Raw genomic sequence first — 14,380 nt, forward strand, 5'->3', positions numbered from 1 at the left:
TAAATGCAACTTCAATAATTTAACCTACTTAAAAAAAAACTTTCATTTTTGGGGTACTTAGGTGCTGCAGAGGACAGAGCACTGGCCCTGGAATTAGGAGGACTTGTGTTACATACAGGTTCACTTACTAGTTGTGTGACTCCAGAGGCAAGTCACTCAACTCTGATTGTCTCTAACAAAACTAACTAATCAGAAAACTTTCCTTCTTGAAAACATTGTCAGTATACAGCTTTCACATACTTTGTCATTTAATTTCATTATACAAAATTCTTAGTACCTGTGGGGAAAATCAGAATATTATTCCCTTCAAAGGGAAAGAGGAAACAAGGTAAGGAAGGAGGAAGGAAAGAAAAAAGGGAGAGAAAGAGATAAGGAGGGAAAGAAGGATGGAGGAAGGGAGGAAGGAAAAGGGAAAAGAGGAAGGAAGGAGGGATGCAAGGAGGGAGGGAGGGAAGGGGAGTGAAGGACAGAAAGAAAGGAAGGAAAGAAAGAATACCAGTTAGATTATTGCTTAAATATTTCTCCCAAGATTATTCTTTCAAGGCTATAATGGTTGCATATTTCCTTACTTAGAGACACATATATCTCCTACTTCACATTTATAGAAATATATGATTTCAGTGCTGAAAATAATTTTCCATTTAGTTTCAACAGCAAGAGGGAAAACTAACCAAGAGATATGAAATGACTTGCCTAAGATCCACCTAGAGAGGTATGGCAGATCTAGGACTGGGGCTTAGATCTTTCTAAGATCATAAGAAATCTCAAATAACGTGGATAATAGCCGGAGATCTGGAAAGTACCTTAGAAATCATTTGGTCCAATCCATCAAATTGAAGATCAAGTTAAGATACCTAATCAAATTGAAGATCAGGTTAAGATATCTAACCCAGTTATGCAAGGAACAAATAGCAGAGTCATAACTTGGACAGATTTTCTGAATCTAAATCCAACTCTGGAATTTTTACATTTTCCAGAAATTACAAAACAAAACTTAATCTGAGAGCAATACAGTTAGAAATGGCACATACAATAAATTTTTTTTTCCAATTTGTTTTAAACAATTGGTGATATTAGAGAATTTTTGATACACTTGTACTGCCATCATCATTTCATGATATCTGAAGTTTTTCTGCTGTATGTTTTAATCAACAATCAGGTTTAATAGGAAATGAACACATGTTGAACTGAAAAGAAAAAGTTTAACACAGTCTTAAGATTATGCCTTTTAAATAAAATTCAATGGAAATAGATAATTTTTCAAACCTTATTTAAAAACCAGATTAATTTTAAAAAATAGGTCCAAGGAAAATTTCCAGTTTTGCATTGTTATCAACTTACCTTTCTCGAGGAACTGCAAACCAGTACTCTGGTTGCTTTCTTCTCTTGCCGAATTGCTGTACCATGGTTGTGCTGTGAGTCGCAAACGATTTTCGCATAGGTTTTCCCACTTTGATACACAGAAACATTGGTGGTGTCTTGCTCTTCTCCTCTTTTGATGGAAGCATATCTGAACCATGTTAAACAATTTTTTAAAAAATCCAAATGCTCTACTAATGATATATAATGACAATGCAGTTTTGTAGCTTGAGTAAAATAACAAATATTTTAATTAAGGAGTTAACAGAAACTGCACAAAGTGATTTTAAAAGATCTTCTTGTATAGGATAAAGACTTCCAATAACAATTATACATACTAGATTATTATGAAGGACATTTTGGTAGCACTAAAAATGAAGTTCTTTTTTCCCCCTAACAGTAGGATTTGCTTCTCTCTACAAACTCCTGTGACAGCAATATGATTAATTTATGTTTTTGATAGGTGTGCAAACTATCCCAATATTGTTTTCCAAAGATTCATCTAAAAGATTAATAAAAGGTAAGGGAAAATGAAGAAATAAAATGTATAAATGCTATACATATTCACATATATTTTTATGGACAATATCCTATCTACTAGAAATTAAAGATAAGAACTGCCTATGGATACCTCAGCACTTGTTGTATGGTACCCCAAGTAGCAGTTCATTTGCCCTGATTAAAGATCTCAATTTTGTTGTGAAAAAAAGAAAAAAGAACTGCCTGGATTAGATTATAATTGATTAGATTGTAAAGCTAAGAAGATAAAATCTAAATGGACTAATGTAAACTCTTTGAGGGCAAGGATTCTTTCATTTATTTGTATTTCCAGTGTTAATAAATTTCCAGTATTGAATAAAATATTGCTTCTGAATAATGACAAAATTATGGCCTAATTCAGAAGATAAAATGATCATAAGTACAGAGTTAGAAGGGATCTGAGAGCAGATCTACTCCTAGCTCTTCATTTTACAGATGGAGAAACTGAGATCAAGGAAAGCTAAGTGATTATCTCAAAACCACACGGCTAGATGGGATATTGCATTATAATAGTATATATTGTCCTTCTGCACTGCAGAATTGAAAGAAGTTTCCAGAAAACCATTTTACGCCCTTTTAAGATCCAAACTAATCAGCCAAAGTTCCTTGAGAGGTCAAAAACAAATTCTCCTCCCATTTCTCTGTCTCTCCCCACTCCTATCCAACAACAGGAACTTCCTTCCATCCTAGGAAAATATATTTTAAGTCCAGATTCAATATATAAACTCACCTCTTAATCCTAATTGATAAGATGCTCTATTAGACATTAGCATTTGGAACGTTAAGCAGACAGACAGATACACACACACATATATATACTCTTACCTTCAATGGGTACCTGAATTCTCTTTAACAGCCACAATCTGATTTCTGATTTACTATCCACCTGTGCCCCTTGGCAGTCCTTGTCCAGAGAGGATTCCAACGAGGCATTCAGAGACTCTTTAACAATCCTCTCTTCTGTAGATGGACCCATTTGTGATGAAAATGGCTCTTTGTCATGGCCTTTACCTGGCTTCTTGTTGCCTTCAACAAGTGGTTCATTTGCCTGAGGAACTGAGCTATTAAGAGTAATATCTATGCCTAAGGGAAGATTGCTTTTGCCATCACTAATTTCTGCTTTTTCTAAATTTTCAAGTAACTGTGACCCTTCCTTGTTTTTATTAAGGTAAAATTCAATAAGTTTGACTTTATCTAAATCTTCATGGAGGTTCAGCAATGATTCTACATTATTTTGAGAAGAAATGGCATGCTTGTTGCCTTCGGGCCCTAAATCTTGTTTCTCACAAGTTTTTAAATCCAGTGCACCTTTTAGCTCAGTATCATACTCTGTTCTTGAAAGATTCAATGCTGGCTGGTCCAATATTTTTAAAGTGGAGCTTGTCTCTCGTAATCTAGTCTTTCTAGACTCTTTTGAATCAAGACAAAGGCAATCCTTTGGAATATCCTTTTTGTCACCTCCACCCTCAGTTTGGGAGGAAAGTTCTTCCAGGTCAACAAAGTCATCATCATCTCCTAAAAAGGAGTTTTCTTTGGTTCTAGACTCCATTGTAATTTTTGCTTTGGAAGGTTCCTTAATGTCAGCAGTTATTGTAGACAACTTGTTAGGTTCTTCCTTGGAAGTTCCCAAGGTCTCTGTTTCCCTTAGAATGGAATTATCAAAGGGCTCAAGATTATAATCTGTTGACTTTTCCAAAGGTTTTACTGACTTGGAAATTAGGGGAGTAATTGTTTCTCCATTCTGCTGTCTTTTTTCTTTATTGTGAGATTTGAATTTACTGAATGGATTTATATCCTTCTCGGAAGCCAGGTCCTCCCACTCTCCAGGCCTGTACAGAGGACAAAGATCCTGTGGTAGGTCACTGTCAGGAAGAAATGGTGGATGCACATGGAATGTTAAAAAATAAAACAAAAACCAAAATGGAGGAAAAGTTAAAAGAAAAAAAAAAAAACACCAAATAGACCCAACTCAAAAAAAAAAAAAAAAAAAGGATAACTAAAATATGTTAAAATGATTTTAGAAAGATGAATCTAAATCAAGAAATAATAACATCTTCAAAACTAAACATAAGGCAACTAAAACAATTATGTCAAGAAAGAAAAATGATGGTTGTGCATCTTAGTGGAAATGTGTGAATGATTTTTAAAGTCATAGTTGATAAATGCAGAACAAGAACTGTACTTTAAGATTTCCTAAAGGATAGGGCAGGGAGGGAAAATATTGGGATGGGAAAAAAAATACTAAATACTTTTTCTTGATAAATACTCTAAAAACTTTTATCAATTCTTTATGCCTCATTTACTTAGTAAATGTTATTTGAATCATTACTATATAATTAACACAAGAACATTGCTAAAATGCTTTCCAATCAACTAACAGCATTTATTAAGCACCTACTAGACCCCAGGTTCCAAGAGATAAAAACGAAGCAATTGTCTTCAAGAATATACAACCATGTTACATTACGCAGCAATATCATAAATAACATTTCCCCCAAATAGACTTTTATTCCCTGTAATAAATCTCCTTGGGTACAATATAATTTGGGGCTACTTGTTACCTAGATCTATGTTGTAGTGAAGTATTAGAAAACAGCTGTAGTTTTAAAGACTTTCAGAAAAAGCACCTGCTTATTGATTGTCTGATGCATTTATGAAATTCAGCTAAGTTTGCTAACTACCTATTTTTTTTTTTTTTTTTGGTGGGGGTAGTCATATACAAAGTGTTACTGCAATAAAGTAATTTCATAGCAATAGTTTATTTTGCTGAAGTCCCATGCTGTTTGGATATTATCAAATGTTGTTTTAATAGACTCTTTACTATAGAGAATATATATACGTATATACATTCTCTATATCACATAAAGAGAATTTGCTTCTATAAAAACAGTAACGTTATATTTCTTTATCCTGGTATTCTTTTCTCCCCAATTTACTTTAATTATTAAAAACAAATAATTTAACAACACCTAGTATGACTCTGAAGAAAATGTGCCACTGTACCTTCACTTTCCATTTCCTCCACAATCAGATATAAAACATAGTGAAGAAGAAAAGAAGCTATTTTCAGAAGATACAGTTTTATTTGTAAAGGATTAGGACAAATACAGATAATATTAGCCTTTTCCAACAATGGCAAAATGATAAATGATCATCAGCCAAAAAAGTATTAATAATCTAAGATCTTTTAAGGCATCAAGTTCATACATCTGCAACACAGGCTAGGAGTCTAACATTCATATCAGACTGAAAGTACAAATGCATTTTCCTATCACGTATTATGTCATAAGATGGATGGGTTCCCAGGCTAGCCTTCCAAAGTTTACATAACTCATCAAGCACCTGAAATACTAGTATCTGGACTAAGGACTATATTTGAATGATCTCTGGCATTACCAAAGTATTTCCACATACATGATCTCTTTTGACCTTCGAGTAGGTTGGATAGAGGTGTTATTATTACCATCTTATAGTTAAGAAAATATAGATAAAAAGAAGTATTAATAGGTTGAGTAACTTGTTCAGGCTTATATAGGAACTAAACAGCAAAACAAGGACTGAAGCCCTCATATCTCATGCTGTACTACTATTACTATACACTATTAAATTGTAATCACCATACTGAACTATATTTCTAAGAAGAAAACTATTCAGATGATTGACAACCCAATTCTAGCTGTTTGAGTTGCAGCTTTGATGTCAGGGCCTAGGCAAAGAGAGCATGAAAAGCTTTTGATTAGATTTTTTCTGTCTCTTATAAACTATAATATAGACAACAGTGGGCTCTTCCCATAATTCTTGTGCCCAAGCAGAGATTATATATGTCCTTCTGGAATTTTCTTAATCATTTTTACTGTTAAAGTATAATAGGAGAAAAGTTTCATAAAGCCTCAGAAATCTGAGGATCAGTCATTCCTGGCATTTGTGGCAGTATACATAGGGCTAAATGATCCTTCTTAGTTTTTGTTTGCTTTAAAACTACATTTTCAGTTGATGTTTGAGAGTTGCAATTTCTGAAGCTTTTATTCTGTACTTTCCCTTTAGGAAGATTCTCTTATATCTCCTTCCCTACATGCAATTTAGACCTAAAAGGAAACACAGATACAATAATGGTGAATGTTTGGATATACAAAGAACAAAAGGCACAACCCTAGACTGTTTCTAGTTTTCTAACTCCACAAAAAAGGGAACTTCTCTACAGTGAGTGTATTAGTGTTTTGAGGCATGAAAATAAGATGACAGGTAGGCACTGCATAGGTACAGTATGAAGTTACCTTTCCTTTCTGACCATGTATCCTCAAATGATCTAGAACTACAGCAAATCTAGAAGGAGGATCAGGGTTCTATAGATAAAAGACAAAAAAGTAGATTCCTACACAGTATCTATTGTACTGAAGAAGGAGGAAGCTATCTGGCAAGAAAGGCTTTATATGAAAAGGTAAGTTGAGAATAGGACAACTAGATGGTCTAGTTGATAAAGTGCTGGATCCTTGAGTGAAGAAGATTCTTTTCATGACTGGAAATGACTAAGCAAAAGTTTGGAGGATTCCTGGTTATTGAGAGGAAAATTTTATTAATCTTGCTGAAAGATTTATATTAAGAAGAACCATTTCCCCCATTATTTTTACCCTTATTTAGTTAATAAACTGAAGTTCTTTTAGATGAATCCTTTTCTCCTTTCTCAACCCAATTTTGTTTATAAAGTAAGCTGTTATTTGAGAGAAAGAAGATAGAAAGGCAATGAATGTATATATTCTTTTCAAGTTCTTCTTTTGAGGGCATGACTATTTTTATCTTTTCCTTTTACTCCCCAGCGTTTACCACAATTGCCTGGGACGTAGTAAGTACTTAATAAAACCATGTTGATTGATTTTTTTCTTTTTCTTCCTGGCTCATTAATTTTGTTAATTTTTTTTCTTCTGATGGTTCAGTTTTATTCTTAAAAACATTAAAAACTGACAAATTCTCCCAATATGCTGTGGAATCTGTACTTCTTTGTAATACCAAATTCTGTTTTTCCTACTTTGCACTTCTTACAATCCCCATTCTCATAAAAATAAAGAATTCCTCTTACGATGGCAATGCATCTTTAATCTTCATATGGGAGATATCATTGTAGAGTGCAATGGAAACAACTTCTTCCATGGGGCAGATGAGCCCATATTCTTCACATCCATTCTCAATAACCAGAGGATCAGACTTGTGAGGATCAAACATGATATTGTTAGGTGTGACTATCATGACACCACCAACTACACCCTTAAAAGGAAAGGAAAGAAAGATGTAAACCTATTGATTGGCATGTAGACTTCCAACTACCACTACAGGACTTTTTATTAATATATATTAATATCATAATTTTTCCAAGTATAGTACAACCCTCAAACTTTCATTTCCTTTATTAGGGTATCTTAAGAAACATATTTAAGTTTTTTTTTAATATAATATTAGATGTGGCACATATAGTAGAAACTCACTGAACTCAGGATGATGAGATCTTTTAATATCAGCTTTGTCTTTACTTGTTAACAAAAATTAACAAAACATTAACATTTTGTTGAGTTTTTATTTTCTGATCTTTGAATTAAGATCTCCTTTAACCTTAAAATTCCATGATTCAGAATTAATTCATTCCAGTCATCAAACATCAAGAGTAAACATTGCTGTCTTTACAATGTCTATGTTTCCTTGGCTTTCTTCAAGTGCCAGCTAAAACTCTCACCTTCCACAGGAAAACCTTTCCAAATCCTCCTGAATTCTAGTGCCCTCTTCTGTTAATTATTTACAATTTACCCTTTATACAGCTTGTTTGTATGTACTGTCTGCATGTTTTTCTACCTCTTTAAACTGTGAGCTTCTTGAGAACAGGAATTGTATTTTGACTTTTTTTTTTTTTTTAATCTTCAGCACTTAGCATAGGAAATGATAAATAAATGTTTATAATGATCAACACAATGTATCAGAACCATAGCTACTATGAAAAGTACAACATAAAAGAGGGCTACAATTTTTTTTTTTAAAAACTCAGAAAGACAAGTTAATTTTGTTATCTGACCACCAAGCAAAAGTAGTAACTTGTTTGTCCAACTAAATGGGCACTGCTCAAGACCCCAGCTTCTCAAATGGATATTCAAAACCCCATTTGGAATCTCGTAACTGAATGGGGAAAAAAAATCACAAAATTACGATATATTATCAGTACATTTTTCTTGGTATACCTAGAGAAAAATTAGTCCTATAAAGATTAAGTGACTTGTCCAAACAAAGAGTTTGCCATTTGAACCCAAATCCTTTGACTTCAAATCTAGAACTAATTAGATGGGGAGAAAAAACCCAAAACTTCACTAGGTAAGAGGAAAGGTAAAAAAATAAAATAAAATAAAATACAAAAAGTTAAAACTATCTAAGCACAAAATCTTCTCTTTCCCTGGTTCTTCTGAAGAAAGACAATTGGTAGATGTCATTATTCCCTCAATACATCTAAACTAAAAAGAAGGGAAGATAAAAAAGTCCAAATTAAGTGAGGTCTACAATCTACCTGTTGAAAAAGTGGGTTGATGCTGATTTATAAGCATAGTTTAGAGTCCATTAAGGATTCTAAATGATATCAACAAGACTGGCTCTCTTTTTTTTTTTTTTTAAATAGGAATTTTAAAGGCAATAAAACAGATAAAATGATTTGTCTAAGGTGGCTCAAAGTCACTTCTCCCAACTAGTTTGAGCCATTTCAAGAAAAGAGATGTGAGAAATTCAATAGAGCATAACTAAAGGACTTCAATAATGTGAGCTATGGAACCTTTGGACAGAGCTTTGATTATTCTTCAGTTTTAATCATCTCTATCAAACTTTTACTTTTAATACTTATTCCCCCAAACAACCACAAATGCTACTTACCTTGCCATCTGTGAAATAACGACAGTTCATTTTTAAAAATTTTACAACTACTGGTTCATCTTCTTCAGAGGTGGATGACAGGACTCTTTCAATTGGTTTTAAGGCTTTTCTTGCCAAGTCAGCATCCTTTAAAAAGCAAATATTTAAAAAAAAAAAAAAAAAAAAAAGTGAAAAATTTCCCTTCATTTTGTTTTGAAAATTCAAAACAGCCCTAATTTTAATAAAATAAAATTCTGGCCTATTTCCCTATATTTAATCTAGTTCATTTTCAATCTAAAATGAAAAGATGACAAATGTACTACCATCTTTTCAAAATGAAACATGAATAGTGAAAAGTAATTTATTTATTTTTAAAATAAAAAATACAAATGCCATCTCACAAGAATTGAATAAATGCTTCCATCATTATATTAATATGAATTTAGCACAGATTTTTAACCCCTTAATTGTCTATAATTGATCATTTTTTCTTTTCACAGTTTTCATTATTCTCTTATCTAAAATCTCATATTCTATTGCTTAAACCAATTTTCACCTTCTTACTAGGGAAATGTGAGTGTAGTCTTATTAAAATTAGCACATTGAATTATAAACTATGCAAGAAAACTGTTCCTAATAATATATGTAACATATGATTCTTGGTTAGATGATATACCTACAGGAAGTTTATCATATTCTGCATCTGATGATGAAGGAGAAATAGTAGCACCTGGACTTGATGAAGTTAACCTTAAAGTACTGGAAGGAAAATCAGTATCTGGCACAAAAAGGACCTGAGAACAGGAATTAGTAATATGTTAAGTATGCAATTCAGTGTTGAGTTCAGTGGTTACCTACTAAGTGCTATATTGTTCATAGAAGACCAGTGTACACTGGCTTAGTCAGAGCAATCTTCCTAGAGGAGTGAGGATTATTCAAGAAATAAGTTACCAAAAACTGAAACTTTAAGAGGAGGTCAAAAATGAAATACAAAAATCCATATGCTGCATTTTTTCTAAATGCAAGAATTATTTTTTGGTTAAATTAATATGTTCTTATTGCCTACCAGCTTTAAGCTCATGAATCTACTTATTTTTGTTAGTCAAAATTATAAAATCATAACAGTGTGCTATTTTCTATTATGGCTTGAGGGTCACATAAAGCTTTTTAGAGCTCATCATGTAGACTTTGGAAGAAGTATGGGGGCAGGGAGGAATTACCAAAATGATACTATGATTGAGATATTAGGTCATTTGAAGGAACTAAAATGATAGCACTATACACACACACACACACGCAAATGATAATGCTCTGTTGAACCACCAATTGAGAAAACTTTTGGGAGTCATCACATTAAGTCAAATCCTATCATATAAAAAAAAATTAAGTGACATAATCTTAATAGCATTTCAAATACTTGCATAAAAACTGGAAATGTGTTGTAAATGGAAGTATTCAAATAGAAACAAACTCTTTTAAAAATATAAGTAGAACTATAACTTATTAGTTTTATTAAGTACTTTAAAAGTTGTAAATCGATTGTGAGGGGTAAAGGAACAGTAACTGTGGCCTACTGTTAAAGATACTAGTTACCCAAAACAAAGCCAGGGTTAACCAAAACAAAGAAGATGCCAATCTTGGTAAATATACCATACATTTCAGGACTAAATGCTCTATGAAATTTTTAGGAAGAGATCATTTGCCTTGAGAAATATAATTAAGCTTTCTCACATATCAGCACTAACCTGTCTGACACAACTGGTCACCAGATAAGAATAAGGAATTAGTTAAGTTTCCTCAACAGATTTATTATTTATATAGCACTCATCTCTAGGGAGCTTAGCAATTATAATCTCAACATTTGAGGAAAGAAAGACTGAACCTTACACCTTATTTCTGTGGTCAGTAAAAAGCATTTAGAAAGTGGATCTAAGTCAGGGGTCCTCAAACTTTTTAAATAGGGGGCCAGTTCACTGTCCCTCAGACTGTTGGAGGGCCAGACTATAGTAAAAACAAAAACTTTGTTTTGTGGGCCTTTAAATAAAGAAACTTCATAGCCCTGGGGGGGAGGAAGGGTTAAAAGCCCTCAGCTGCTGCATCTGGCCCTCGGCTGTAGTTTGAGGACCCATTCTCAGTTATAGCAAATTCATCCAAAATGTATAAAATCATCATAATATTAAAAATAATTACCTGGCCTGGAACAATAGTGTGTGTGAAAAGCTTATTCAATTCCACAAGCTTGTTTGGAGTGATGTTAAATTTTAATGCTATCGTATTAAGTGTATCTTGGCTTCCAGCCTAAAAAAAAAAATTTCAACACAAAAAGTCAACATATTTTTGATAGAGAACTTTTATCTTTTTGAAATATCAATGTAAGCCACAGCAATACTTACATAATAATATACTCAAGAGAACAAGAAGATTCTTCTCCCTCTTAATTTCTAAAGACAATGCCTCAAATCAAATTATTTAACATGATCCAATTCAGTGCTTCTGGACTTTTTAAAACCAAAGGTATTTTTATACCTTTCTGAATTTTCTGTGACATGGTTTGGGAAGAGGAAAAGGGTGAAGCACAGATAGAGCCAAGTTACAATTTATAATCAGTATGTCCATCCTCCCTGGGCTTCCCCATGGTAACTTAAAATAGAAATATTTGTCATCAAAGTAATTTGATTGCCATCAAAGTAAGGCATAGAACCTTTGTTACTTAGGGTTACTAATTTATAGCATATGAAAAATTAGTCCAAACATTCCAGAAAGCAGTTGGGAACTATGCCCCAAAGGTTATAAACTTGTCCATAATTTTTGACCCAACAGTACTAGGTGCGTTAATGTCCAATGGAGATAAAAGAAAAAAGGAAATGACTAATTTATGGTTGTTCTATTTGTGGTGGCAAAGAACTGGAAACTGAGGGGATGGCCATAATTGGACAATGGATTAACAAGTTGTGGTATATGAATGTGATGGAATACTATTTTATTATCAGAATAATGAAGGAATTAGTTTTAGAAAAACCTGGGGAGACTTGTATGAACTGATGCAAAGTGAAGTGAGGAGAAGGCAAACAATTCAGAAAGCAACTGTAATATTGCAAAAATAATACATTTTCAAAGACTTAGTAAGTTTTTTTTTTTGCATTTCAATAATACTAGCTTTTTATTTTCAAAATATATGCAAAGACAGCTTTCACCATTCGCTCTTACAAAACCTTGTGTTCCAAATTTTTCTTCCTCCCTCCCTCCAACCCCTCCCCCTAAACAGCAAGTAACTCAATATATGTAAACATGTGCAGTTCTTCTATGCATATTTCCACAATTATCATGCTGCAGAAGAAAAATTAGATGAAAAAAAAAATGAGAAAGAAAACAAAAAGCAAGCAAACCAACAAAAAAGTGGTTGTGACCTACATTTAGTCCTCACAGTCTTCTCTCTGGATACAAATAGCTCTCTCCATCACAAGTCTATAGGAACTGGCCTGAATCACCTCATTGTTGAAAAAAGCCATATCCATCAGAACTGATCCTCATATAATTTTGTTGTTGCTGTGTACAATGTCCTCTTGGTTCTACTCACTTCACTTAGCATCAGTTCATGTAAGTCTCTGCAGGCCTCTCTGAAATCATCCTGCTGGTCATTTTTTATAGTATAATAACATTCCATATACCATAATTTCCATAACATTCATAAACCATAATTTCTATAACTATATACCGTAATGTATTCAGCCATTCTCCAACCAATAAGCATTCACTCAATTTCCAGTTTCTTTCCACTACAAAAAAGGCTGCCATAACATTATTGCACATGTGGGTCCCTTTCCTTGCTTTATAATTTCTTTGGGATATAAGACCAGTAGAAACCCAGCTGGATCAAAGGGTATGCAGAATTTGATAGCTCTTTGGGCATAGTTCCATATTGCTCTGCAGAATGGTTGGATTAATTCACAACTCCACCAATCATGTATTGGTGTTCCAGTTTTCTCATCTTGCCTCTAACATTTGCCATTATATTTTCCTGTCATCTTAGCCAATCTGAGAGGTATATATGGTATCTCAGAGTTGTCTTAACTGGCATTTCTCTGATCAATGGTGATTTAGAGCATTTTTTCATATGACTAGAAATGGTTTTAATTTCTTCTTCTGAAAATTAAGACTTATTAAATCTGATAAATACATCAGTTACTTAGAATTCCAAAGAACTCACAATGAAACACCATATCCCACCTATAGGCAGAGAGTTGATGGATTCAGAGTGAATACTGAAGCATATTTTTCTTTTCCTTCTTTTTCTTCCCCCTCCCCTCCTTCTTTCTTAATCCTTCTTCCTTTTCTCCTTCACTTCCTCTTTCTTCCCTTCTCTTTTCCTTTTCTTCCTTCTTTCCTCTCTCTCTCTCCCTTTCTTCCTTTCCTTTTGGAACATGGCTAATGTTGAAAATTGTTTTGCATAACTACATATTTGTAATAGGTTTTTGCTTTCTTTGCTTTTTCATGGAGCATGGGAGGAGGAGAAGGAAAAATTTCAAACTAAAAAAAAATGTTTTAAAGTATCTGTGGTTTAAAAAAGTAAAAAAGAAAAAAAAAAATCACACCATATACTATTTACACCTAAAGATTTGGCTATATTTTATTTTTAAAAAACTGGGAAAAGGATGACAAAAAGAAAACCTATCCACTTTTTAAAAAATCCTATTTACCTAACTAATAGAAAGTCTGCTCATTCTAATTTTTTAAAAGAATGGATAGGCCTTTAAAGTTAAGTGATACTAGATCAAATCAATTTGCACTTGGGGTGAGGACATGAAATTCTTATAAATTTGTTAAAGATGCAGTTGGAGGATATTCCTATTCAGGTATGAGCTAACACTAAGGACCATTTGTACTCTGAGAGTCTGTAAAATTTTTTCTATGGGAAGAAATGTATTCATCTGAAAAAAAAAATCAGAGACTATAGGGAGTAAAGGACACAGAATGATATAGAGAAGAGACCAATATATAGGGCACCCTGACAAAAGCAATTTTGGTGGGAACACACATGAGATATATTCTAGAACCAAAAGAAAAACCCAGATATAGTGAAGCATTATTTGGTTCTTATGCACACTGAAATACTTAATAATATACTTGAAGCTGAACGCTTTTCTTGATCATTGCTTAATAAAACTAGTGATGATATTTGAACTCTTGAAGAATCACAAAATATATAGAGAAAAGGACTTCTTGTCAAGATGTCTGACTGAATGTAAAGTAGACAACTCTTTTAGCAAAACCCTGAAGTTTGCATGAAAGAGAAACTAGTAAATCCTTCCACATTTAGCTTCCTACCAAAAATAATTCTGCTTCAAGAATGGCAAACCATCTTATAAAGGTGTCCTTCTTAGTCACAAAGGGGATCTTGTGACGCTTCTAGATAAATGGAACAATTTAAATCCACAAGTGGCAATGAGTTCAGGAGGCTAATGCTGCTCTTTATTTTGAAAGACTTTTTAAAATTACAATCACTTAATAGGCAAAGACCATATGGTTTGAATTTTTAAATTACACACAGCATGTATTTTCTATATTTGTGCCTTTTTACTTATTATAAGCTTAAAACACAAAAAAGAGC

General features: G+C 33.1%; 1 protein-coding gene across 6 annotated transcripts in view; it reads right to left on the bottom strand.

The window, feature by feature from the left end:
• The window catches only part of NCOA7 (nuclear receptor coactivator 7), a 156,390-nt gene that overhangs the window by 33,339 nt on the left and 108,671 nt on the right, over window positions 1-14,380 (bottom strand). For 3 of the 6 annotated variants that reach the window (XM_003769414.4, XM_031964313.1, XM_031964314.1), the window contains 6 exons: window positions 10,963-11,070; window positions 9,453-9,566; window positions 8,794-8,919; window positions 6,974-7,158; window positions 2,725-3,761; window positions 1,342-1,510 (listed from right to left, as the gene is read on the bottom strand). In XM_003769414.4, the coding sequence (XP_003769462.1) occupies window positions 1,342-1,510; window positions 2,725-3,761; window positions 6,974-7,158; window positions 8,794-8,919; window positions 9,453-9,566; window positions 10,963-11,070 (1,739 nt within the window). The remainder of the gene's footprint in view (window positions 1-1,341; window positions 1,511-2,724; window positions 3,762-6,973; window positions 7,159-8,793; window positions 8,920-9,452; window positions 9,567-10,962; window positions 11,071-14,380) is intronic. The other 3 variants (XM_023503192.2, XM_031964316.1, XM_031964315.1) reach the window with 3 other exon arrangements.

The sequence above is a fragment of the Sarcophilus harrisii genome, chromosome 4 (genome assembly GCF_902635505.1).
Source record: "Sarcophilus harrisii chromosome 4, mSarHar1.11, whole genome shotgun sequence".
NCBI lineage: Eukaryota > Metazoa > Chordata > Mammalia > Dasyuromorphia > Dasyuridae > Sarcophilus > Sarcophilus harrisii.